Genomic DNA, 27,536 nt, shown 5'->3' with positions numbered 1-27,536 from the left:
AAAATGAGCCCATTAGTCTCCAAAGTATGCAAATTGATCTCATGCATATTCATTGCGCATATCCTGAAACCTTGACAGACTGTGGGGTCCAAGGAGAGGTTTGAGAAGCTCTAGCCTGAAGGTAGTCAAGACAATCTTTGACTCTGCTCCTGTCAAGCATGTGAGACCTGAATTGTTAGTATTGTCTTTTCAGACATTAGTGCAGGGGTTTCCAAACCTGACTTAGGGGAACCCCAGCCAGTGAGGTTTTCAGGATACATGCAATGAATATTTAAGAGTTACATTTGCATGCAATGGAAGCAGTGCATACAAATCTAAGTTATGAATATTCGTTGCAAGTATCCTGATAACCTGACTGGCTGGGGTTCCTCAAGGACAGGAGCCTTGACCAGATGTATTCATTACCCAAAATACACAGACCAGGAAACCTTGGACTTCCTATCGTTTCCAGCATCAACACCATCACAGTTGGAGTGTCTGGCTACATGGACTCTATCCTCACTCCTAGATACCTTCATGACACCACTGACTTCCTAATGAAGCTCCATTTCATTGGCCACTTCCCAGAGAATAACCCTGGCAACCAAGGATGTTGAATCACATTACACTAATATCCCCCATGAAGACAGACTGCAAGCCATCAGGAACATCAACCCAGATATTGCTACAACTGACCTAGGTATGGAACTCTGTTACTTTGTCCTCTCACACAACTATTTCAATTTTGCAGAGGACTTGTACCTGCAAATCAAACTGCATGGCTCCATAATATGCCAACATTTTCATGGGTGACCTAGAACAGCACTTCCTCAGCTTCTACACCCAGAAGCCTCTATTTTACCTTACCTGAGATACATTGATGACATCATCATCATGAGATCTGGAGACTTGAAGCACTTAAGAAATTCTATCAGGAATTTTACAAACTCCACCCCACCATCAGTCTGAGCATGGAACAGTCCTCACTAAAGGTTCACTTTCTGGATACTATGGTGCAATTACATGAGGGACACCTAAGAACCACATTGTACCAGAAAACCACTGACTGTCATGCATATCTACATGCTTCCAGCTTACACCCAACACCTACCACTAGGTCCACTGTCTACAGTCAAGCCCTACGATAGAACCACATTTGTTCTGACCCCCTCTGAGAGAAAAGACTACCATCTGGAAAAACTATAACAGATATTTTTGAGATTACATTATCCACCCAGTGAAGTGAGAATGTCGATCAACAGGGCCAAACAGATACCCAAGAACAATATGCTACAGGGCCATCCTGGAAAAAAAAAAGAAAATAAGAGAACACCCCTGGTTCTCACCTACAACTCCAAACTTAAATTACTAAAATGTATCATCAAGGATCTACAACTCATCCTGGACAATGACACCACCCTCTCACAGACCTTGGGTGGCACTCCTGTCCTAGTGTACTGACAGCCCCTAACTTCAAACATATACCAGCCACCACAGACTTAAAAAAAGGACACCCACTCAGGAACTAGACCCTGTAGAAAATCCAGATCCTAACTTTGTCCCCACATTCACCCAAGCGACGCTGCCACAGGACCCAACTCTGCACTTTCCAATACTTTATTTTTGTATCCCTCTCCCTCCACCCTGTCTCTTCTTTATAATGATGTACCCATGCCCTGAACTTCACTTCATGCATCCGATGAAGTGAAATCTGCTTCTTGAAAGTTCATGCCTCAAGGACCATCACAAATCTTTATTGGACAATAAATATTTGAACCAAGGTGGAATCCTGAGTTGTTTGACATTTCCTCCCCTTGGTCATCCCCACTCTTTTCTCGGTCATTGTTCATTTGTTAGTCTATAAGGTACCCACCTGCTTCTGTCAACTTGGTAACACCAGACTAACACAGTTTCCTCTTTTAAAGCCCTAGAACTGATTTGTCTTAAGAAACAAAAAGAATCTGCAGGTGATAAATACACAGAACGAAGACTTATCTCAGAAGACATTTTAATGTGAGGAAGTGGAAAGTGATCTAGATGTTATCATTAACCAGGGGCGTAGCCAGACACCCAATTTTGGGTGGGCCTGGGCCCAAGATGGGTGGGCAGAAGAACCCCACCCCATCCCATAGGTGATCATTGGAGGCATATTTTCAAAGCACTTTGGGAGGCTAAGTTCCATAGGTTTCTATGGAACTTTGGGAGGCTAAGTGCTTTGAAAATATGCCTCTTGGTCTCTCCTCTCGCCTGCATGCCATATGGTCTCTCAAATATCCCCCCTCTCCTGCACACCTTTTAAATTTCAGATTTTCACTGGCAGTGAGGAGCAACTAATACACACAACTCATTTAGGCCCCACATCCTTCCCACTGATGCAGCTTCCTGTTTCTGTATAGGCGGGAATACGTCAGAGGGAAGGCTGTGGGACCGGTGTGAAGATCTGCTATTTATAAGGTATGCAGGAGGGACAGTTGCTGGGAGTTTTCAGCTTGGGAATCTCTGCCGGCCACATCATAGGTGTGCTGCTACTGGTGGGCCTAGGCCCACCCAAGCCCACCCTTGGCTACGCCACTGTCGTTAACATATGCTGAAACCCTTTGCTCAGTCTGCAGCGGTGGCTAAGAAAGCAAATAGAATGTTAGGAATTATTAGGAAAGGAATAGAAAACAAAACGGAGAATGTTATAATGCCTTTGTATCTCTCCATGGTGTGACTGCACCTAAAATATTGTGTGCAATTTTGGCCACCGCATCTCAAAAAAGATATAGTGGAATTAGAAAAGGTGTAGAGATGGGAGGAAAAAGAAAAATCTACAGATGCTAGGTCTCTTCAGCTTGGAGAAGAGGTGGCTGAGGGGAGATATGATAAAGGTCTATTAATTACTGAGTGGAGTGGAAATTGTAGATGTGAATTTCTTGTTTACCCTTTTCAAAAAAACAAAGACTAGGGGGCACACAATGAAGCTACTAAGTAGTAAATTTAAAACAAATCAGAGAAACTATTTCTTCACTTAATATGTAATTAAACTCTGGGATTCATTGCCAGATAATGTGGTAAAAACAGTTAGCTTAGCTGGGTTTAAAAAGGTTTGGACAATTTCTTAAAAGAAACATCTATAAGCCATTATTAATTTAATTTATTACAAAGACTTATAGCCTTCTACTTTTGACCACAAGAATGTACAACGTGGATGGACTTAGGAAAATCCAGCGCTTATTTCTGAGATAAGCAGCATAAAATCTGTTTTTACTCTTTTGGAATTCTGTCACGTACTTGGACCTGGGTTGGTTACTGTTGGAAACAAGATACTGGACTTGATGGACTATTGGTCTGTCCCAGTATGGTGATGCTTATGTTCTTATCTTCTCATTACATCCTCTGCTCTCGCTAATTAATGAATATGAGTGTGTTGGCGAACAAACATTGAAACTTGATGCTTAGACTATGTTCCCCCAAGACCAAGGGAGGGGTCCTTATGCCCTTGTGTCTGGCAGATGTCCAAGATTCTAATGAAATGCTTCAGGAATCAATGCTTGTAAACATGAATGGTTTGGAGAATGGAGGATCACCAGCTGCTCCTTCACCATCTCTCTGTTTCTCTCTTCTCCATCTGTTGTAGCCCCTAACCCCCCTATCTCATGTACAGTCATTAATAATAGAAAGAAATCAATGATAAGCCTGCTGATGTCTCCACTTAGCATGGCCTGCACTTAGCAAGGGGTAGTTAATACATTAATGTACTACCATATGGGCTTTGAAGGTTCACAGGCACAAAGTCTTCTGATCTGGTGGGAAGCACAGAAGGAAGAATGTTGATTCCGGCTGCTGAAACTGGTTCCTTTGGTGAAGAGCTTAGTAGAGAAAGGAGAATGCAGTTAAGTTTGTTAATGCTCCATCTTGAGGTTGTGATACCTTTTTGTTGGTCTATTATGGGTGTATGTTTTTTATATGCTGCTCTGATAAAAAGTGCCACAGCCTACATTGAGTTTGGGATCAATACAGCTGCTAGAGCTTTCCAATCCAGAAAGGAGAGGTAAAGCAGTAGAACAAGTGCATATCAGTGAAAGGAGGAAGGGCAAAGGGGTAAAATGGTAAGAGAGAAGAAAAGCAAGAACTTGGAGGGAGTGCCCACTAAAAATACTTTTGTTCAGTATTCCCAGAAGAAGGGATTAGAGAAGGATCATCCAGTGTTGGTAGATGTATGTAAGGTAGTGCATTAGATGAACGCAGCTCAAGAAGAATTAGGAAAGCAGAAAGTGGACAAAGTTATGAAGAGAGATGGAATATGGCCTAGGAATCTTAAAGGAGTTCAAAGAGGTTCTGGCAGATCTTCTGCTCTGTCTAATTAACAACATCTTACTATTAACCAGATTCACTAAGTCAAGTTGTACTATCCTGCATAGAGTGAAACAATGGTCTCTACATTAGCAAAATGATTAAATAACTGTTTAATTAATTGAGTTTTTCCATCATATTATGGTAACATTGCTTTGACTCCTATACCTAAAAATCCTAAGGGAAATTTACAACATAGTAACATAGTAAATGACGGCAAATAAAGACCTGAATGGTCCATCCAGTCTGCCCAACAGTCATTATCAATCCATGATTAAATCAACAATGAATGGGATATTATATACTTTATCATGAGTTTTTCTTTGACGTTTCTGGGACACAGACCGTAGAAGTCTGCCTGGCTCTGTCTTTATGTTCCACCTACTGGAGTTCCATCAAAGCTCACTCCAGCCTATCCAAATCCATCTTGTCATTTGCGGGATCCAGACCGTAAAAGTCTGCCCAGCACTGTCCTCGGTTACAGCTACTGAAGTTGCCATTGAAGCCCTTTCCAGCCCATCCTAAACTGGATTACGATATACAGACTCAGACCTACAAAGTCTGCCTGGCACCACCCTTAGTTCTTCACAGCTGGAGTCCAAGTGTCACTCACACATCCACCCTCTACAGCCATTTAAGGGTTTTTAAAAAAAATATTTTTGTTTTCTACCATCTATTTTCTAAATAGGGTTCCTCTGTGTACATTCCATGCCTTTTTGAATTCTGTCATTGTTTTTTGTCTCTACCATCTCCCTTGGGAAGGCATTCCAGGCATCGACCACCCTGTCTGTGAAAAAGAATTTCCTGACATTACACCTAAGTCTACCACCCCATAACCTCAACTCATGTCCTCTAGTTTTACCATTTCCCCTCCTCTGGAAGACATTTGTTTATATAGTAACTAGTAAAAAAGGCCCGTTTCTGCCTGAAATGAAACGGGCGCTAGCAAGGGCTCCCCCTCCCTCAGTTGCTGTCTCCCTCTCTCCCGAGTCCCACGCACTCCTTTCCTGTCCTCCAGGCTGTCCTCCCTCTCCTCTCCTGCTCCCCTGTAACTCACCACTTTGTCCGGCGTTCCGGTGGCAGATGGAGAGGGGTGAGTGGAGGGTGGGAGCGGCGTTGACGGACAACGATGGCGATTGTGGTGGCGCCATTTGTGGAGGGGTGGTTGGAGGGTAGCTGGGCCTTTGTGGTCACTGTAGGGTTCGTCGGTTGAAGCCATCTCTCTCTCTGGCCATGTCTCCGCCCTCGATGTCATAACATTAGACGTGAGGGCGGGGCTAGGAGACATGGGCAGAGAGAGATGGCTTCGTTTGGGCACGTCCTCGGGCGGTTTTCTTTGTTTGGCTTTCTGCAGCGATTCGTTTGAAGGGTAGGAATAGGGAAACACTCCTCCCAGTTCGTTCTTTTTTGTAATTGTTCCGCCCTCAACGTCATCATGTGTGACGCGAGGGTGGGGCACGGAGACATGGTCAGTGTTGTGGCTTCACCACCATGAACTTACGAACCAGTGTGTGAGTGCCTGCAGTGATGTCAGTGTCTTCAGAATGTTGAGGGTGAGTTTTATTATAGTAGATACATTTCAAGTATTTAAACGCCTGTCCCTTCTTTCCTCTAGGCTATACATATTCAGGTCTTCCAGTCTCTTCTCATATTTCTTATGGCGCAGGCCCCATATCATTCTTGTCACTTTCCTCTGGACCACTTCTAGTCTTTTTATATCCGTAGCAAAATACAGCCTCCAAAACCAAACACAATACTCCAGATGGGCCTCACCAATGACTTGTACAGGGGCATCAACACCTCCTTTCTTCTGCTGGTTACTCCTCTCTCGATGCAGCCTAACATCCTTCTGACTACGGCCACCACTCTGTCACACTGTTTTTTTTCACTTTAAGGTCCTCAAACACCATCACCCCAAGGTCCCTCTCCCCATCTATGCATATCAGCTTCTCACCTCTTAGGACATACAGCTCCCTTGGGTTTCTACTCCCCGAAAGCATCGCTTTGCACTTTTTTGCTTTAAATTTTAATTGACAAGCATTAGACCATTCTTCTAACTTTTGCAGATCCCTTTTCATGTTTTCCACACCTTCCGAGGTGTCCACTCTTTTGTTATCATCTGGTTGCATCTATCCTATTATTTGCAAAAATTATGGAAGGAAATGTTGTTAAGTTGCTGGATGATTATTTGGATAAGCAGAATATATTACATCCTTCACAATCTGGATTTCATAATTTATAGCACGGAAACATTAATAGGAGCTATGGAGGGGCATAATCGAACGAAAACGTCTATCTCCATGGGCGTTTATCTCCAAGAACGGGTCCATGAAGGGGCGGACCGAACCGTATTTTCGAAAAAAATAGACATCCATGTTTTATTCGACAATTTGTGAGCTGGGCGTTTTTGTTTTTCAGTGAGAATGGAAAATGAAAGCGCCCAGCTCAAAAACGAATAAATCCAAGGCATTTGTTCGTGGGAGGGGCCAGGATTCGTAGTGCACTGGTCCCCCTCACATGCCAGGACACCAACCGGGCACCCTAGGGGGCACTTTTACAAAAAAAAAAAAAAAAGGTAAAAGAGCTCCCAGGTGCATAGCACCCTTCCCTTGTGTGCTGAGCCCCCCCAAATCCCCCTCAAAACCCACTGCCCACAAGTCTACACCATTACTATAGCCCTAAGGGGTGAAGGGGGGCACCTACATGTGGGTACAGTGGGTTTGGGGGGGTTGGACGACTAAGCATTAAGCAGCACAATTGTAACAGGTGGGGGGGGGGGGATGGGCCTGGGTCCACCTGCCTGAAGTCCACTGCACCCCCTAACAACTGCTCCAGGGACCTGCATACTGCTGCCAGGGAGGTGGATATGACATTTGAGGGTGAAAATAAAAAGTTGTGAAACATCATTTTTTGTGGTGGGAGGGGGTTAGTGACCACTGGAGGAGTCAGGGGAGGTCATCCCCAATTCCCTCTGGGGGTTATCTGGTCATTTAGGGCACTTTTTGGGGCCTTATTCGTGAAAAAACAGGGTCCAGGAAAAGTGCCCTAAATTCTAGCTACAAACGCATACTTTTTTTCCATTATCGGCGAAAGGCGCCCATCTCGGCCGATAACCACGCCCCAGTTCCACCTTCGCCACGCCTCCGACATGCCCCCATCAACTTTGTACGCTTCCGCGATGGAGTGCAGTTGAAAACGTCCAAAATCGGCTTTCCATTATACCGATTTATTCGTTTTTGTGAGATAAACGTCTATCTCCCGATTTGGGTCGAAATCTAGGCGTTTTTCTCTTTCAATTATAAGGTGGATAGTCACACAGGACAAATCACTATTAAGTTTGGGTCAAAATGCGATTGTCATACAATTTGATTTGTCATGTGCTTTCAATTTAGTTGACCAGAAGATTTTATTGTCTAGAATAGATTAAGAGAATTAGTTATTGGAGGTACAGTGTTATCTTAGTTTCATGGTTTTCTAACTACCAGAACTTATATGGTCTATAAGAATGAGATACTAAGTTCAGGCTGTGAGGTACCCCAAGGGTCTGCACTGTCCCCTACTATTTTTAATATACTGTTACAACCTTTAGGTGTAGTATTAGATAGACTTAAAATACCTTTTTTTTTAAAATTTATTTATCATGTTTACATTATTATTCAAGCATGGATCTTGAAAGTGGAGAAAGATGATTTTAAGTCAGAAAAACAGTTGACAAGGAAATACAATCTATATATATAAAACTCACCCTCAACGTTCTATTGTCTGCTGACGTCACTGAAGCCAGTTTGTATGTTCGAAGCTCTGAAGCCACGAAAATCACAGTCTGTGGGCCCCGCCCTCGCGTCAAACGTTATGACGTTGAGGGCGGAGCAGATTCACACCTCCAATGATCTACTCAGGCCACAAACTCCGGATTTCCACATTGTAGCTCTGCTCCGCCCTCGCGTCAAAACGCGATGACGTCGAGGGCGGGGCACGAAAACCGCCACCCACACAGAGCTACAATGGAAACAGCAGCGCTGCATGCCACGAACCAGGTAAAACCACAACGAGCCATGCAGCCATGAAACCCTTGCTAGCGCCTGTTTCATTGCGCTCAGAAACAGGCCTTTGTTTACTAGTAATATATTATTAAACAAAATACTGATCTATTACTCATCTCTAGTCCAATATCTGGAGGCATTATACAATACTAGAGGAAATTAGAAATCTAAGATAACATAATAGCTTCTAAGCTTACAAAAAACGAAAAAGGCGGCTGAGAAGGGCGCCCAGGAATAATTACGTTTTACGGAGTTGAAGTTGTTATTGTCCTTGGAATTGGTATAGACTCTATCAGTTTAGCTTCCAAGAAAGAGTTTAATTGTTTTGATTAAAAACAAAACATATTTGACTGAATTAAATTTTAGAACACATTTACAAGGAAAATTCAACCAAAATAAGGCACCTATTTGGAGAGCTTTGGAGCGAAGTTTAAGAAATTCTTGTCTTTTCTTTTGTGTGATTTTTGAGACATCTGGGTAAATTCTTATTTTACAATCCAGGGAAAGTTGTTCTCTATGAAGAAAATACTGCTTAAGTACCCAGTCTCTGTCCGGTTGTAAAGTAAAAGTCACTTTAAGTGTAGCAGTTGTCAAACCCTTTTTATCATCTTGAAGTATTTGGGTTACGTTCATACATAAGGTTTCTGCAGGTTGCTCTATTCTCTCTTCCGTTTGTTGATCCGTCTTACGAAAGGGTTGTATATAATATATTTTTGAAACTGGAGGGTATGATTCCTCAGGAATTTTCAATACCTCACTTAGATATTTTTTGAATGTTATCAAGGGTGAAATTGAGATTTGCTTAGGAAAATTTGTTAGTCTAAGAGTGTTGGAACATTGATAGTTTTCCAGGATTTCAATTTTATTATTGAGGTAAAATACCTTTTTTATACATGCTGATGATATTACGCTCATTACCAGTCTTACGAGATTGGTCTATCATTCTCGCCAAGATTACTAACTGGAGATGGACATAAGGTAAGCCACTGCATGCCCTTGGACTGGTAGCATGGAATAGTGCTACTAATTGGGTTTCTGCCAGGTACGTGTGACCTAGCTTGGCCACTTTTAAAAAAACAGGATACTGGGCTAGATGGACCCTTGGTCTGACCCAGTATGGCTACTCTTATGTTATGTCACTACTTGTACTGCATTTTGCCATTTGGCCTTGTCTTGGCGCCTTGAATGTTCACAAAGCCCTGGATTCTATATACGGTGCACAGATTTGCATGTTCAAATTTGTGTGCGTACCCAAGTTGTGAATTTGTGCAAATTAATGAGCTCCTATCCATAATTGGCTGTAACACCACTTATTGAGGTTAATTGGCAATCATTAAAATTTGTGTGTGCTATTCTATAATGAAAGGTGCCTAACTCTACTAGTGAATAACTCAAAAGTGAGCATGCCCACGGGTGTGTCAGGGGCATTCCGAAAACTTGTGCAAGCACTTACGGAATAAGGCCGACACCAGCATTGATACTAGGTTTCAGCAGTCTGGCGCCTAAAGTTAGGTGCGGAAATCAGCACTAAGGGTGAGTGTCCTTTATAGACTTGCACTTTGTACAATTCTGTACAATGCCAAATTTTGAGCACTATTTACTGAATCCAGCCCAAAATATTTAGCAGTCATTGTAGAGTATCTATGCAGACTAGAGGGTGCACATATCTCCCTATTTGGACAATACAACCCAAGAAAGGGTAGAAAGATCTATTCACTCAACCATCTGGGTGTTGGAGTTGATAGGGTTCAAGTCATATCTAAGCCCAACACTACTACTTATCATTTCTATAGCGCTACTAGACATACGCAGTGCTGTACACTTGAACATGAAGAGACAGTCCCTGCTCGACAGAGCTTACAATCTAATTAGGACAAACAGGACAAACAAGAGATAAGGGAATATTAAAGTGAGGATGATAAAATAAGGGTTCTGAACAAGTGAACAAGGGTTAGGAATTAAAAGCAACATCAAAAAGGTGGGCTTTTACCTTAGATTTGACGACGGTCAGAGATGGAGCTTGACGTACCGGCTCAGGAAGTCTATTCCAGACATATGGTGCAGCAAGATAAAAGGAACAGAGTCTGGAGTTAGCAGTGGAGGAGAAGGGTGCAGATAAGAGAGATTTACCCAGTGAACAGAGTTCCCAGGGAAGAATGTAGGGATAGATGAGAGTGGAGAGGTACTGAGGAGCAGCACAGTGAATGCACTTATAGGTCAATAAGAGGAGTTTGAACTGTATGCGGAAATGGATAGGAAGCCAGTGAAGTGACTTGAGGAGAGGGCTAATATGAGCATAACGACCCTGGCGGAATATTAGTCGTGCAGCAGAATTTTGAACAAATTGAAGAGGAGAGAGATGGCTAAGTGGGAGACCTGTGAGAAGCAAGTTGCAATAGTCTAAGCGAGAGGTGATAAGAGCGTAGATGAGGGTTCTGGTAGTGTGCTCAGAAAGGAAAGGGCAAATTTTGCTGATGTTATAGAGGAAGAAACGACAGGTTTTAGCAGTCTGTTGAATATGTGCAGAGAAGGAGAGGGAGGAGTCAAAGATGACCCCAAGGTTACGAGCTGATGAGACAGGAAGGATGAGAGTGTTATCCACAGAAATAGAGACTGGGGGAGGAGGAGAGGTTGGTTTAGGGGGAAAGATAAGAAGCTCAGTCTTGGTCATGTTTAGTTTCAGATGGCGCTGAGACATCCAGGCAGCAATGTCAGACAGGCAGGCTGATACTTTGGCCTGGATTTCGGCTGAAATTTCTGGTGTGGAGAGATAGATCTGGGAGTCATCAGCGTAAAGATGATACTGAAAACCATGGGATGAGATCAACCAAGGGAAGAAGTATAGATGGAGAACAGAAGAGTATCTATTGGGATTCATAAGAACCTTGCTAGGCATGACTCAAGCAACTGCCTTTCTTCCATAACAAAGGATTTCCAACTCAGATTCTGTTATGGAAGACATTCAGGAGAATCAGCATGCATCAACTGGCCAATTGTTGAAGATGTTGGACTGTATGGGATCAACAGTTCATGTCACTCCAATGGCATGCCTCTATTTCAGGCAAGCTCAATGGGCCTTAGCCACCCAGTGAACACAGTTTACAGGAATTAAGACATTTATTTGAGTCCCAATTGAATATCAGCCCAGACCTGCATAAAACATTCTTCCCGGATCCAGATTCCCCCTCCCAATCCCCCAAAATGCCAACAGCACCCTGGCCCGTTGACAGACCCCCCCCCCCTGCCTGGGCCTACCTTGCAGAATCCCTGGTAGTCCAGTGGTAAATGGCCAGCAGTGATGCTGTATATCTGAAATGGCAACAAAATGGCTGCCATGACCCCTTAGCGGCAGCCTTGCAGTACTTCAAGACTACCACAAGGCCACTGGTCTTTTGGGGTTGTAACTGCTCCTTAATGCTAGAATCCCTTCTGCCTTCTTGGAAATACAATGCTGATGTGGGTTGTATTAACCTATAAGTGCATTCACTCTGCTGCCCCTCACTACCTCTCCACCCTCATCTCTCCCTACACTCCTTCCCAGGAACTCCGTTCACTAGGCAAATCTCTCCTAATTGTACCCTTCTCCCCCATCGCCAACTCCAGACTCCGTTCCTTTTATCTTGCCGCACCTTTTGCCTGGAATAGACTCCCTGAGCCATTACGTCAAGCTCCATCTCTGGCCGCCTTCAAATCCAGGCTAAAGGCCTACCTGTTTGATGCTGCTTTTTAATTCCTAACTTGCCACTTGCTCATAACCTTTATCTTGTCTTCCTCTCTTCAATAGTCCCTTCCCATATGTATCCTTCTGTCTGTCCTACCCTTATCCCTTGTTTGTCCTGTCTGTCCTGATTTAGATTGTAAGCTCTTTTGAGCAGGGACTGTCTTTTCTTCATGTTGAATTGTGAAGCGCTGTGTACGACTGGTAGCGCTATAGAAATGATTTATAGTAGTAGTTGTATAAATGATCCTCATGATGACTGTTAAAAATAAAATTTAAAAGAAATCCATCCTTGTGGTGAAGCTTGTAACAGATGTTTAAATTTTGGGACTTTTCTGCATCTTTAAGCAGCTGTTTACCACACCTGTAACTGGAATACCGGCTATGTTTTGGGAAGGTGGGAAGCAAAACCCAGGAACATATAGCTGAGAACAGTCTTCCAGGAGGGGACACACCTACCCCACCCAGACTGCTTCACTGGAGTTCCTGCAGCTCAACATCTTGAAAACTGCAGAGAATGATAAAAAAAAATCCCAGCTTCCACATTTTCTTTCTCCTCTGTGATGCCTCTTACAGCAGTTCATGAGACCCTGGTACTCCCATTTTCTTATCAGCAAAGCTTCTAAGTAATTAGGACTTCATTAAGCCAACAAATTATTTTCTTAATGGATTTTTCTTTCATCCTAATGCTCCCTCTGGAGTCCTACTGCTAAAGACACAGGCGAACACAAAGAGCAAGATGGACAGGGTGGAATATTGTGGGACGAGGACACAGCTTGGACTCCTGTCATCTAATGACACAGAGCAGAATTCGTTCCTGTTAAAATATATATTCTGTTCTACTCCACCCCCATTTCCCTTGAAAATGAAAACAAATCAAATGTTGCATGGGAATGTAAGACCTTGATAAGGTTATTGTGGGAAAATCTATTAAAGAGAAAATTTCACATAACAGGCTACAATCTTAATGGCTTCTGTAAACATTCATATTAGGTTGCAAGATGTACACAGCACTGTACAGTCATGAGACAGTCCGGGGGAGGGGGGATGGGTCAATGTCTCTAAATGGGCTACTCTGTGGCTTAAGAGAACGAACCAGGATTGAATACTGAAGTCTTGATGTGGGTTAATTAATGAACAGGAATCACTTTAACTAATGGGGGCAAAGAAGCAGGAAATAGACTCGACCCCACAATCTACAGCAGAGAAAGAGGAAGTGGTGCTGCTGGGTGAAGGGCAGAGAGTTTGGGATTCAAAGTAAATCAAATGTTTCCTTTTATTCTTATTGCTAAAATCACAGAGGAAACTGAAACTCAGAATCGTAACAAGGTATCAATGTGTTTTGCTGTGGATTCTGGTTCGACTTTCTTCTGTTTGCTATTGTTCTACACGATACTTGTGTTTATTTGGTTATATTATGCTTGTTATTTGCATTTGAAAACATTACACCAAGAACATCTTAAATAACTGTTTATTTCTAGGATAAGCAGCATAAAATGTTTTGTACTATTTTGGGATCTTGCCAGGTATTTGTGACCTGGATTGGCCACTGTTGGAAACAGGATGCTGGGCTTGATGGACCTTCGGTCTGTCCCAGTATGGCAGTACTTATGTACTTGGGATTCTGAATGGAATGTTGCTACTCTTTGGGGTTCTATATGGAATCTTGTTACTCTTTAGGATTCCGGAATCTTGCAATTCTTTGCAGTTCTACATGGAATGTTGCTACTCTTTGGGATCTTGCCAGGTACTTGTGACCTGGATTGGCCACTGTTGGAAACAGGATGCTGGGCTTGATGGACCTTCGGTCTGTCCCAGTATGGCAGTACTTATGTACTTGGGATTCTGAATGGAATGTTGCTACTCTTTGGGGTTCTACATGGAATCTTGTTACTCTTTAGGATTCTGGAATCTTGCAATTCTTTGCAGTTCTACATGGAATGTTGCTACTCTTTGGGATCTTGCCAGGCATTTGTGACCTGGATTGGCCACTGCTGGAAACAGGATGCTGGGCTTGATGGACCTTCGGTCTGTCCCAGTATGGCAATACTTATGTACTTGGGATTCTGAATGGAATCTTGCTACTCTTTGGGGTTCTACATTGAATGTTGCTACACTTTGAAACTCTGCATGGAATCTTGTTATTCTTTAGCATTCTAGAATCTTGCTACTCTTTGGGTTTTTGCTAGGTACTTGTGACCTGGATTGGCCACTGTTGGAAACAGGATGCTGGGTTTGATGGACCTTTGGTCTGTCCCAGTATGGCAATACTTATGTACTTATGCCAAACCAGTCACTACAATAATCAATGTCAAAACATAACACATGTAACAAAAAGAAAAAAAACATCCATGGGAATCTCAACATCCCACAAACAAGAGGACCCAAAGCTCCAGAGGAGAGTTAAACACAAGTTAACTCAAAAAAGAAAAACAAAAGATCGTACACTAACCTCATAGCTCTTAATGAACCTGTTGGATTCTATCAAACAGTTCAAGTACTATGCATTCCACCCCACCCACCCACCCACCCACCACCCCAACAAAAAACAGTTGGGTAGAGTTAAAACATTTTTTAAACCTTATGAAATCAGGAAACCCATTTACATAGGAATCTTAGAACAAAAAAGGCTCCTAATGAGGATGTCTTGACATTGGCTCGGTCTTTCTTGAGTTCCCCTACACACATCAAGAAGCAAATCCACCTTCTGGATAATGTTTCACTGTTTATATCATTTATGTTCTGAATTCTGCCTTGGGCATAAGTGGAAGAAGAAAGAATTTAAAAAGACCAGCACAGTGAGTCTGTCTTAGCTGAACAGGCTCTTCCTACTAATATCACTTATGGTTATGGATAACCATTTGGCCTATTTTCCAGCTGTCATCTCCCCCCCCTCCCTCCCACCCCAAGCAAGCCATCTCACAGCTGTCTCTGCTCCCCAGCTGGGCAATGTACCAGGTCACCTCAAAGCCCATATTAGGATTCTGGTCACCTTCTCTATGTGGAGGAGTAGACTAGTGGTTAGTACAGCAGCTGTTGATTAAATTCCCACTTAACCCTCCAGTACCCTAGGTACAAAATACATGCCTGCATATAATATGCAAATTTCTTTCAATGTAGTTGCAAAAACCACTGAAAGGTGGTATATCAAGTCCCATTCCCCTTTCCCCCCTCTTTTATAGGTAAGGAACTAATATCTTCTCAATTTAAGGCATTTTAATGGATGCCACCCTCTGACCCCTCTAAGGAGGGAAGACGGTCGCTGGTGTCCTGAAAGGCAACAACACACTGTACCAAACCTTGACATAGTGACAAATACAACATCCTTTCTATGCTCATAAAATGAACCTCATTCTTATGCCAGGGTATGTTGCACACAACTTCAGTCTGGGATCTGGGTCTCCTCCAGTAGCACATACATTACCTGCACAAGGTGACGGGTGTGTCAGTGTATTTCCCAGTACCTCAGGTACTCGCAAAGATCAAAGATCGTCAGCTCCTTGGGAGGGGCTTAAAGTATTTTTAAGAATCCAGGACCACCTAAACTGCATTTGTAGGGCTGAAAATCTCTTGCACAGTCCTTTCTGAGCAGGACGTGAGGGTATGTCCACCTGCTCTCTGGATTGCAGTGGAAAGGATTCTGAGATCTGCTCTGATGTGAATGTCTTTATTCCACAGTTAGTGACAGTGTTCTACAACAAATATCAGTGCACTTCTGTTGTTTTTTTTTTTTTTTTAAACAGTAGTTGTGAAAATAAAGAAATCTGCAAAGATATTGGCTGCATCAGCATTCATGCATTCCGGTTACAAGTCTACATAGAACCTTGTTATCGAGTGCACCCACTGTCCTGCTGTATCAACCACCTGTACAGGCCACCTCAGGAAAGGTATTAAAACAGAATTGTAAGGACAGATAAACAGTGCTTGCTTTCTAGGTTTCTAAAATAACACCGAATGGACACAGGACATGGTTATAGTTACATGAGTACAAGTTGTGAGTCACTATTTCTTCAGACACTTAGTGCAAAACCAACAGATGTGAGGGCTCTCTGAGAACTGTACACACATAAGCAATATGGGATGAAAGTAATATCGGAAGTAACAAGATAAACCAAGAATTCTGCATAGATAGAGCAGTGCCAGCAGAAGCCTTACAAATGTCAGAAGCAAGGTCCCAGTTTTATTTCTGAATACATGTAGAGCTTTGAAAAATAAAGTGATTTCAGTCCAACAGCCACAAAACACGTCTTTTTTTTTCAGCATGATAATCTCTTGCTTCTTATTGCTTAACTGAAGTCTTTTGATAGCACAGAAATACTTTTCTCTCCTCAGTGCTGAGTGCTGTCACGTGACCTCCAGCCCAACGGGGAACTCACAAGGCCAGGGGTGGGCAACCCGGGTTCTCGAGGGATGCAACCCAGTCTGCTTTTCAGGATTTCCTCAACGAATATGCATGAATCTATTTGCATGCACTGCCTCCACTGTATGCAAATAGATTTCATGCAAATTCATTGGGGAAACCCTGAAACTCCAACTGGGTTTGCAGCCCTCGAGGACCAAAGTTGCCCAGCCCTGGACTAGGATAAAAGAGAGAACCCTGAAAAGTGATGAGGAAGACAAGGAACCGGCAGAGAGACTTCCGAGATTTGTTATAATTAAGGAACAGCTCAAACTCCTATTCCAGTGCATGCTGGGATTTGTGGTCCTGTATTTCCTGATGAGAATGGCAGAGCTATCTCGGAACAGGTTGGGATCCTCACTATGAGCTCTATAAAGGGGTATGAGAAATAGGGTACCAGATGCCCCATATCAAAGAGAACAGACGGACGCAGTCCTGGTTTTACCCCATCGTATGAATGAAGATATGATTTCCCAAACAAAAGTGTAACAAAGAGAGGGTACCAAGCACAAAACAACAGCACAAAGGGCCTTTAAAAACGAAAGGGAACACAATTTTTTCATTAAAAAAATCCTTTAATAGTGAATTTTGATTGAAGAAAGACCCGACACGGGCCGTGTTTCGGTGCCACCGCACCTGCGTCAGGGGTCTTAACTGCACAATAGGAAAATAGCATGGAAAAAGCTCTTACAGGATGAAAGCATTCATTTTTAATTGGATTGCTGAATACTGCCCCCACCTACAGGCGAGGAGCTCCTCGCCTGCAGTGGGGGCAGTATTCAGCAATCCAATCAGGGAACATCATCTAGTCTGTACACCGGTACGGGGTTGGAACCCAGCAGGACTTGCAACCAATTAAAAATGAATGCTTTCATCCTGTAAGAGCTTTATTTATTTTTTCTCTATTAGATTGTAAGCTCTTTGAGCAGGGACTGTCTTCCTTCTATGTTTGTGTAGCGCTGCGTACGCCTTGTAGCGCTATAGAAATGCTAAATAGTAGTAGTAGTAGTAGTAGTCTCTTGTAACCAGAGCTAATATTGTGATGTCATAATGCCTCAGGCCACCAATAAGAGCCAACCTCATCAGTGATGTCACAATGGCTTGATTGTCCTATACTTGGCTCACTTTTATTACATAGCTCTTTGAGCAGGGACTGTCTTTCTTCTATGTTTGTGCAGCGCTGCGTACGCCTTGTAGCGCTATAGAAATGCTAAATAGTAGTAGTAGTAGTTTTTCCGTGCTATTTTCCTATTGAGCAGTTAAGACCCCTAATGCAGGTGCGGTGGCACCGAAACACGGCCCGTGTTGGGTTTTTCTTCAATCAAAATTCACTATTAAAGGATTTTTTAAAATGAAAAAATTGTGTTCCCTTTCGTTTTTAATGGCTCTTTGTGCTGTTTTTTTTGTGCTTGTTCCCAAACAAAAGCACATGACCTCAAGCAAAACCAGAACTGGATGAATCTATCCTTTTTGAGATAGGGTAATATGGCTAATCTAAGTGGAAGTGCGAAAGCAAAAGGCTACTTAGAAGGGATGGAGCAGGTTGAATGGCAGGTTAGGCTAACACTAGCCTGCTTCTGGGCAGGGGAAGGCGAGAGCAAATCTTTTTATGCGGATTGAATTTGAATTAGCAGAGGATTTAGCAAAAACTGTATTGCTATCAACATTTGTGGTTTTGGCCACAGAAAGGGTCACACAGTAGTAGAGAGGATGTGTGTATGAGGTTTCGATAGCTGCTCCTCAGTATGAGTTAATATGTTGATATGTATCTGCAGTAGAGATTGAAATGTAGACTAATATGTACAGTAATGTATATGCCCGTGGTCTCATTACCCCCACCCTGTATACAATGTCCTTGTCAACGTCTGCTTTAAGTGTGTGTGTGTGGAGGGGGGGGGGGCTGGTATGTGCGGCAGGGCAGTTAGACAGCCAGCCAGAGGCAAACATGGGAGATGGGGTGGACCAGGGTGCTGTGGTTGAAGCTTCCGCTATGCCGGAGAGACGAGAAGGGAGATGCGTACTGTTAGCCCTCATGTTACACATGGTGGTGGGAGAATTTTTCTATCGCTCTGTATCGGCTTCAGTCTGGCTTGCATTGGACTTTCTATCCTGCTAGTCCTGCGCGGTTTCATGACTGGATCCTGTCTAAAAGGCATGCAGTGTTGCTGTATTTCATTTTCCACTGTATTAACTCACTCTCAGCCATTAAGTGCACCTCATACCAGCCACAGTACAAAGGATGAGACGGCGTGACAGCCACAGCTCCTGAGTGACTTGCCTAGACCCCCCCCCCCCCCCCCCCCCCGTCCTCCCACCATCAGACAGCAGCTCTACTGCTTTTATTCTACTACAGACGAGAGACCAAAACTTCCCTCTTTGTGCTCCGTGTCTTTTCCACTCAAAAAGAATCAAGCTTCTAACTTTGGTTTTAGGATTACTGGGGGAGGGTTGTCCTGCTGTTTTGCAGTCTTCTGATACGGACTAACTAGCTAGACATCTTTTCTCTGTAGGGAGCAGGCGGTGATTCGTAAGGTCAGCACTGTGAGGCATCGTGTACAGTAGGGTTAGTACTAAATATGAAACCCGCAGCTCAGGCCTTCATCAGCTTTATTACAGACTGAAAAATCGTACAGAACACACCTAGCCCCCAAACCCATCTCCTCGCTGGCTGCACAGCCCTGAGGCTCAGCTGCTCTTTCATCTTGGGTAGAGAGATCCTAAGTGCAGAGGTTCTGCTGCTGCACTGACCAGTCAGGGCCCCGACCCGATGAGTAAAGCACTAATTCGGCTCCAGTCTACCTTCTGTGCCCCTCCTCTACTGTGCCTTCTGGGATTTGCAAGAACATGGTGTATTTTTGTCTTGTCTTCCTTTCATTTAACTGAATTAATCATTTCTTCTGGCCCTTCCTTCTTCCCTTCAGTTAAGCTCATGGGTCAGAGGTCAATGAAGATGAAAGCCGTCCTCATTTTCTTGCAGGACACGCCCTGTTTGTCATCATCTTCCTGTAGAAAGTAGAGAGCAACCCTTTCACAGACATCTTACTTATGTGGACTTCTAGTGCAGGAGGTCCAGGGGAGAAACTCTCTTTCTTCCAGGCAGGTAATACTGGGTTCTTGGCGTTCCGCGGCGTGGACATTTTCAGAAAAGTTATATAAACACTGTAAGTCAAAGGTCCAATGTCATTTCCTGTTACAAAATCACTACTCAGAATCATATTAGTATTCCAGACGCCTCTGTTGCCAATATATCCCGAGGGTTATAGAGGAATTAAGCTTCCCTTCCCCCTCCCATTAAATGCACTGTGTCCCAGTGTTGTCCTGTAGACTTTCCCATTAAGTCACATGGGAAGAAACTCAAATCCTGGAGGAAAGTCCTGAAACACATCTTTCCCCCCCCCCATCCCCCAAAATTCACTTTTCATAAATATCAATGAAGCATAACCAAAGCACAGTGCGTACTGAAGAGGGTGCTGGAACTGTCCCCACCCGCGGAGTGGGAAAAGCGCGATGGTCCCTAAGGGAAGTGCACTGGTCCACTTTGGTTCAGCTCTGGGGTCCTTGTTTGCCACCAGTACTATCAGGGCTGGATTTGGGGTGGTGTGGTATTTAGTTTGAAAATCTGTTTCTCGTGCTATCCCTGCTGGGTCTGTTTATGAACTTTGGGTTTCTTTTCACGGGTCGCATCATGCCAGAGAGTAGATGGCGTTGACCGGCGAGGTGGCCTCTGAGCTCTCATTTCCTTCTGTCTCATCTTTGTCTTTCTTGACTGTGTACTGGCCGATGAAGGAGCCATCCTCGTTAAACTGTCCGTCACCGCCCTCCCCATAGTCCACCAGACTGTCGTCGCTCTCCTGCTGCTTTATGGTCCCGTCCAGCGAGGTCTGGCTGCCCTGTAGTGGTTTGTTATCTTCATCGCTGCATGAAAGAAAAACAAGCAGGTCAACTCTACTGGTCCAGGATGGGAAGGTGAAGGAGCAGAATATATTTCCTAAGAATGCCGTGTGGGATTAGCAAGGATTAAGCACAGAGCAGGGGAAACAAAATGATTAAAGACAGGCTGACAGATGCAACAGTAGTTCTGGCTTTCATATACTGTTTCTGCTTTTGGCCCCTCAATCTTCTCCTCTATCTTGACGGGAGGAGCTGGTTTTCTGATACCAGGAGAAAATAGAGAATGACCCACCCAGTCTCCTCAGTTACACTGCAAAGATGCATCTCCGCTGCAAGTTTTATGCAAATATGGCTATTTTTAGGTTATTACTCCTTGTTATCTTCATATTTTTGGGGTCTACAGAGTTGGCAAAACTAATGAGCTGCTTTCCCAAGCACCTGAGCTTCTACATCCCTGTGCTTGCTGAATGGACTTCCGGTATTTGTTCTAGGTGATCCAGTTCCTCCACATTTCCCAAATCCGATCCCAAGGCAAGTTACAGTCAGGTTTGCAGGCAATTTCCTTGTTTTATTATTTTTGTTACATTTGTACCCCGCGTTTTCCCACTCATGGCAGGCTCAATGCGGCTTACATGGGGCAATGGAGGGTTAAGTGACTGCCCAGAGTCACAAGGAGCTGCCTGTGCCTGAAGTGGGAATCCAACTCAGTTCCTCAGTACCAAAGTCCACCACCCTAACCACTAGGCCACTCCTCCACTGTTGCTACTATTTGAGATTCTACATGGAATGTTGCTGTTCCACTAGCAACATTCCATGTAGAAGTCGGCCCTTGCAGATCACCAATGTGGCCGCGCAGGCTTCTGCTTCTGTGAGTCTGACGTCCTGCACGTACGTGCAGGACGTCAGACTCACAGAAACAGAAGCCTGCGCAGCCTTCTACATGGAATGTTGCTAGTGGAATAGCAACATTCCATTTAGAATCTCCAATAGTAGCAACATTCCATGTAGAATCTCCAATAGTAGCAACAGAACCTCAAATAGTAGCAACATTCCATGTAGAATCTCCAATAGCAGCAACATTCCATGTAGAATCTCCAATAGTATTTATTTTATTTTTGTTACATTTGTACCCTGCACTTTCCCACTCATGGCAGGCTCAGTGTGGCTTACATGGGGCAATGGAGGGTTAAGTGACTTGCCCAGAGTCACAAGGAGCTGCCTGTGCCTGAAGTGGGAATCAAACTCAGTTCCTCAGTTCCCCAGGACCAAAGTCCACCATCCTAACCACTAGGCCACTCCTCCACTGTTGCTACTATTTGAGATTCTACATGGAATGTTGCTATTCCACTAGCAACATTCCATGTAGAAGTCGGCCCTTGCAGATCACCAATGTGGCCGCGCAGGCTTCTGCTTCTGTGAGTCTGACGTCCTGCACGTACGTGCAGGACGTCAGACTCACAGAAACAGAAGCCTGCGCAGCCTTCTACATGGAATGTTGCTAGTGGAATAGCAACATTCCATGTAGAATTTCCAATAGCAGCAACATTCCATGTAGAATCTCCAATAGTATTTATTTTATTTTTGTTACATTTGTACCCTGCACTTTCCCACTCATGGCAGGCTCAGTGTGGCTTACATGGGGCAATGGAGGGTTAAGTGACTTGCCCAGAGTCACAAGGAGCTGCCTGTGCCTGAAGTGGGAATTGAACTCAGTTCCTCAGTTCCTTAGGACCAAAGTCCACCACCCTAACCACCAGGCCACTCCTCCACTCCATGTGAGCTAACAATCTAAGGGAGCCTTTTACTCAGATGCGCTAAGAAATGGGCTTAGCATGTTTTAACGTGGGAGTTTAGTGCATGCTAAGCCCTTTTCTAACACATCCCTAAAATAGGGCTTTTTTTTCTTTTTGCAGGACCTACGCTCATTTTTCCATAAGCACACGAGACCTGCGTCGCTGGAGCACTTGCTGCCTCCATTTACACCCTCTGGACTAGGGTTACCATATGGCTCCAGACAGGGGCGTAGCCAGACCGGCGGGAAGGAGGTCCAGAGCCCAAGGTGAGGGGGCACATTTACCCCCCCCCCCCGGTGCCACCGACCCCCCCCTGCCGACGACCCTTTCGACCCCCCTCCCGCCGCCAACCCGCCGTCGCCTGCCTTTTGCTGGCGGGAGCCCCCAACCCCCGCCAGCCGAGGTCCTCTTCTTCTCGCAAAAGGCTTCCTTCTGTTTCTGAGCCTTTTGTGAGAAGAAGAGGACCTCGGCTGGCGGGGGGGTTGGGGTCTCCCGCCAGCAAAGGCAGGCGACGGGCAGGTTGGTGGTGGGTGGGGGGGTCGAGAGGGTGGGCGGCAGGGGGGTCCAGGGTCAAATCTACAGGGGCCTAGACCCCCCCCCCCCCCTGGCCCCACGTAGCTAAGCCACTGGCTCCAGAAAAAGAAGGACAGATTGAACCAGTCCAGGTTTTGCTTCCATTGAAAGCAATGGAAGTAAAACCCAGACCGGCTCAATCTGTTCACCTTTTTCTGGAGCCTTATGGTAACCCTAGTGGCCACTGTGTGGTAGCCAGTGATTCCGTCTTGGAACCACAGTACTGCTCTTGTGGCTGTGTTCGTATAGAACTAAGGCTGTCAACTGGATCCAGATTCACCTGACAAAGTTGATCCAGTCCTGGGTTTAGCTCACTGCATGCCAGAACTTGTAGTCTTGCTTTGCATAGGAAATGCAATAGGGAAATCAGAACTACAAGTCCCTGCATGCAGTGGGGTAAACCCAGGACTGGATCAACCCTGTCAGACGAATCTGGATCCAGTGGACAGCTTTAGTGCTATACAAACACAGTCACAAGATCAGTACTGTGGTTCCAAGACCACATTGTATGGAGGAATCACTGGGTATCACACAGCACTTTGATACAGAACCAGCAGGTTCCAGGTCCATTTCTGCCTCTCTTTTTGCACCCCGCTTTCCTATATATTAATGGAGTTCTTTTCTCGGTTCCTATTTTCAGCCTGTAAACCGCTCTGTTCTGCCCGTCAGCTGGAGCGGTTGAGAAAGTTATTGCAAATAAGGAATCCGCCCAGATTCACACTGTAGTGCTGAGAATTTATCCTATGATTTTCGTGGGGGTAGGAACAGTTATTGTGTTACCCCTTTAGCCAGCACGGTGCACTTCAAAACCACTCTACACACAGCAGTGGTTAGCGGTATTAAGACATGACAGCATCAGGGTGGCACAAGCCGAGGCAATACTCACCCAAGCATAATCTCCTTGGGATGGGCATTCATGGTGGCCATCTTTTTTTTCCAGCTGGTCATGCCGGAATTGTTACAGTTTTAAAAACAAAGCAAGACAATCAGATGATGTAAAAGTACATTGATGACAAATCTACGGGGGGTGCTCCCTGCTCATTACGGGTAGTGAGAGGACAGAAAAAGGAGCTGCACACGCCTCTTCCCTTTACTGATTCTTTTATTAACAAACAGATTTTACGTGGTCATTCTTCAGCAGCTGGTTATATCAGTGCAGTGGCTGAGCGGAAGAAATGTTAATAGCCAAGGATACGAGAAGTCAGATTAGATATATTAATATATTACTGTCAAATTATAGAAGCATGATGCTCATAAAATTTAGCTAGAATAGACTTTCAGAGCAGTTTTGCAGCCCTGCTCGATTCACTCTTATTGCTAACTTAAAATTTTCGCCCTGGGGACTGTGCTCCTCTCCCGTGTCCAGAAAGACAGATACACAGATCAGTTCTAATGTATGGTACTCACAGAAGTAACCTCTGACAATCTGAGGTATCAGGACATGAGCTATGAAAGAAAGACATTACGAAGAAATGACATAAGAGTTTTATCGTTCTTTGGCTAAACATTAGTTGGGGAAAGGGGCTTTGGATCTTCAGTTTAGTTGAGTTAATTGCTGGGAAAATCATCTTAGTTCTTACAGGAAGCTTTAAAGGGTCAGTAAGGCAAATCGGAGGCTGAATGCACTGGAGTTTTAAAAGCTTCTCCGCCTACCTGTCAAGAGACCTTCATGGACCACGGAGAGATGAGGAGAAAGGGGAGGGAGAGACAGGGACAGAGAGTTAAGGGGGGGCAACTGGTCACTGAGTATTGACTTCCTAGATCTAAAATCACATCCTCTGGAGCAGAGGGTGCCTGAGCTGTACAGGAGGACTGACCCACTCGGTGACCTGACACCATCTGACATTTCTTCTGTTTTCAGGAAAGGCATAAAGTTTACATGCACAGGACAGGAACTTTGCATCCAAGCTTTGGTATTAAAGAGCAGAAGGACAGCCGCCTTTGTCCTTTGCAGAAGGGACTGTGGCATCCAGCAGTAACTGAACACAGTGAGGACAGCAACCACTGCGGCTTCTATGCCACGGAATGTGTGGACAGCTCACAGGACACCAGGCAACCTTCAGCCACATTATCTCTTTCCCCCTCCCTTCAGAGCTGCAGGTGAACGATGCCGGAGGGGGGGGGGGGGAATCTTCTCTGAGAGACTGAAGTTGGTGAGAAGCCTCTCTCATCCCACTCCAAGAAAGCACTATCGAAAAACACAAACTAGTTCCTAGAAAGCGAGGAGGCTGAATGTGTCACCCACTCAGCGTTACCCTGCTCCACAGTATCAAGCTGAAGGCATGCTAACACTATTTTATTTAATTAATAGGATTTATTTACCGCCTTTTTGAAAGAATTCACTCAAGGCAGTGTACATAAGAAATAGACAATTACAGCAGTAAAAATATTCAAATAAGAATACAAAGTACGGCACAGTTACTACTTACAATATCAACACAATATGTAATAGAACATTTTAATAGACAGTGTTGGGTATAAGCAAGGATGGAACATGAGAGGAGTTAAAAAATAAGGTGACTAATTTGAAGAAAGTTGCACGTGAGGTCAGAGAGACGGTTAAATATTATCTCAGCTAGGGTTGGAGTGGATAAACATGTCCTGCTGCAGTATGTGCAGCCTGAGTCACTCCGTGTGTGTGTGCGTGTGAGTCCCTCAACAGCATTTCAGGCAGCAAGTCCAGTGGACCCCTCGGCCCTTGTAGACGAGGCGCTGCAGATTGGACAGACACCAAAAGAACCTAATTGGGGTTAGCGTAATGCACCGTCTGTGCCTTCGTGAGGGAGAGCCACGCAAGGCGTCTCCACGTGGCAGCTTCGCAGAACTGCACACAGATTTCATTGAACTCATCTCCTCTGTGCTATGAGTACTGGAAGGGGGGTGTCATATTGATGCCCCATGTTGGCAGTTTCTGGGTTCTTTATGCTTAGTAATATTTAATACATTTTTAACAAATGAGGAGTAAAATTAGGTAAGAGCAAACAGATAATGGTGACCCTGTTATTAGGTTTTAAAGGGCAGCTTTTGGGACTCTGCAACTTAGAATTCCTTGTGTAGAAGTGATGTCTTCAGTAGTCTAATGATTTGACTTGCTCTTTCTGAAAATCAAAGTTAGTTAATAGAAAAAGCAAACAGAGAGCTTTCTTCACTGCCTTTGATTGCTGGACTGTGCTATCTGCACCTTCCTGCTGTCCGTAAGATCTGAAGCGCTGTGGAAAGGGGCACTGCATCCTCCCTAGGAACGTACCTGTAATCAAAGGAGCCGTCCTCTTCCTTCTGATCCTCAGGACCCAGGGGTACATCCTTTTTCTCTCGCACTAGAAGGAAGCAATTAGCAGAAAAGCAAATGACCCCCTCTTCCTGGGCACATGTAGATACATAAGCATGGCTGAGCAACCCCCCAAACCCCGCAACAGGGCAAGTACCAGCGCATCTGATGCATCTTTGCTGGGGTTTTATAACATTCTTGTAAATCACTTTGGAGCAATTGACTAGAGACGGTCTTATAAATACAGTTACATTAGACCTGTCGAAAGAAGATTTTCTTTAACAGGAAGGAGATATACAGAGCAAACTCTTGCAGCATTCAGACGGCAGGGACGGTCACAGCAGTGGCGTAGCCACAGGTGGGCCAGGGCCCACCGACTTAGGGCTCAGGCCCACCCAACGGTAGCACGTGTTTAGCGGTAGCTGGTGGAGATCCCAAGCTCTGTCAGCTGAAGACTTTCCCCTGATAGTAACAAAATTCTACTCTCCACAATACTGGCACCCGCGCATGCTCAGTTTTCAGCGCATGCCTGCTGCAGACTGCCAAGGTGGAAAGAAGCATTTTCCTGCCAGCTGAGATATTTTTCTCCGATTTGTTTTAAATTTACTACACTGTAGTTTCATGGTATGCCCCCTAGTCCTAGTATTTTTGGAAAGCGTGAACAGATGGTTCACATCCACCTGTTCCACTCCACTCATTATTTTATATACCTCTATCATGTCTCCCCTCAGCCGTCTCTTCTCCAAGCTGTATAGCCCTAGCCTCCTTAGTCTTTCTTCATAGGGAAGTCGTCCCATCCCCGCTATCATTTTAGTCGCCCTTCGCTGCACCTTTTCCAATTCTACTATATCTTTCTTGAGATGCAGCGACCAGAATTGAACACAATACTCAAGGTGCGGTCACACCATGGAGCGATACAACGGCATTATAACATCCTCACACATGTTTTCCATACCTTTCCTAATAATACCCAACATTCTATTCGCTTTCCTAGCCGCAGCAGCACACTGAGCAGAAGGTTTCAGTGTGTTATCGATGACGACACCCAGATCCCTTTCTTGGTCCGTAACTCCTAACGTGGAACCTTGCATGACGTAGCTATAATTCGGGTTCTTTTTTCCCACATGCATCACCTTGCACTTGCTCACATTAAACGTCATCTGCCATTTAGCCACCCAGTCTCCCAGTCTCGTAAGGTCCTCTTGTAATTTTTCACAATCCTGTCGCGATTTAACGACTTTGAATAACTTTGTGTCATCAGCAAATTTAATTACCTCGCTAGTTACTCCCATCTCTAAATCATTTATAAATATATTAAAAAGCAGCGGTCCTAGCACAGACCCCTGAGGAACCCCACTAACTACCCTTCTCCATTGTGAATACTGACCATTTAACCCCACTCTCTGTTTCCAGTCTGTGAATTTACAGACTGGCAGAAGCATCATGATTGGAGAGAGCAGGAGGAGGTGAGGAATCCCCCCTCCCACCTTACGGAGCCAAAAAAAATTTTGATGTCTTTTCCTAAGCTTTCTTTTTC

The 27,536-nt window shown here is 44.4% G+C and overlaps 1 protein-coding gene across 8 annotated transcripts in view; it reads right to left on the bottom strand.

Annotated features, from left to right (window-relative positions):
* Positions 1-17,860: 17,860 nt before the first annotated feature.
* Positions 17,861-27,536, bottom strand: part of NFASC (neurofascin) — a 155,619-nt gene continuing 145,943 nt past the window's right edge. For 4 of the 8 annotated variants that reach the window (XM_030220553.1, XM_030220554.1, XM_030220556.1 and 1 more), the window contains 4 exons: positions 25,979-26,048; positions 24,385-24,396; positions 23,618-23,671; positions 17,861-20,389 (listed from right to left, as the gene is read on the bottom strand). In XM_030220553.1, coding sequence (XP_030076413.1) covers positions 20,158-20,389; positions 23,618-23,671; positions 24,385-24,396; positions 25,979-26,048 — 368 coding nt within the window. In that variant the 3' untranslated portion in view covers positions 17,861-20,157. The remainder of the gene's footprint in view (positions 20,390-23,617; positions 23,672-24,384; positions 24,397-25,978; positions 26,049-27,536) is intronic. The other 4 variants (XM_030220558.1, XM_030220559.1, XM_030220557.1 and 1 more) reach the window with 1 other exon arrangement.

The sequence above is a fragment of the Microcaecilia unicolor genome, chromosome 12, assembly GCF_901765095.1.
Source record: "Microcaecilia unicolor chromosome 12, aMicUni1.1, whole genome shotgun sequence".
Lineage (NCBI taxonomy): Eukaryota > Metazoa > Chordata > Amphibia > Gymnophiona > Siphonopidae > Microcaecilia > Microcaecilia unicolor.
The sequence above is the reverse complement of the archived record's forward strand: the minus strand, read 5'-3'. Positions and strand labels throughout refer to the sequence as shown.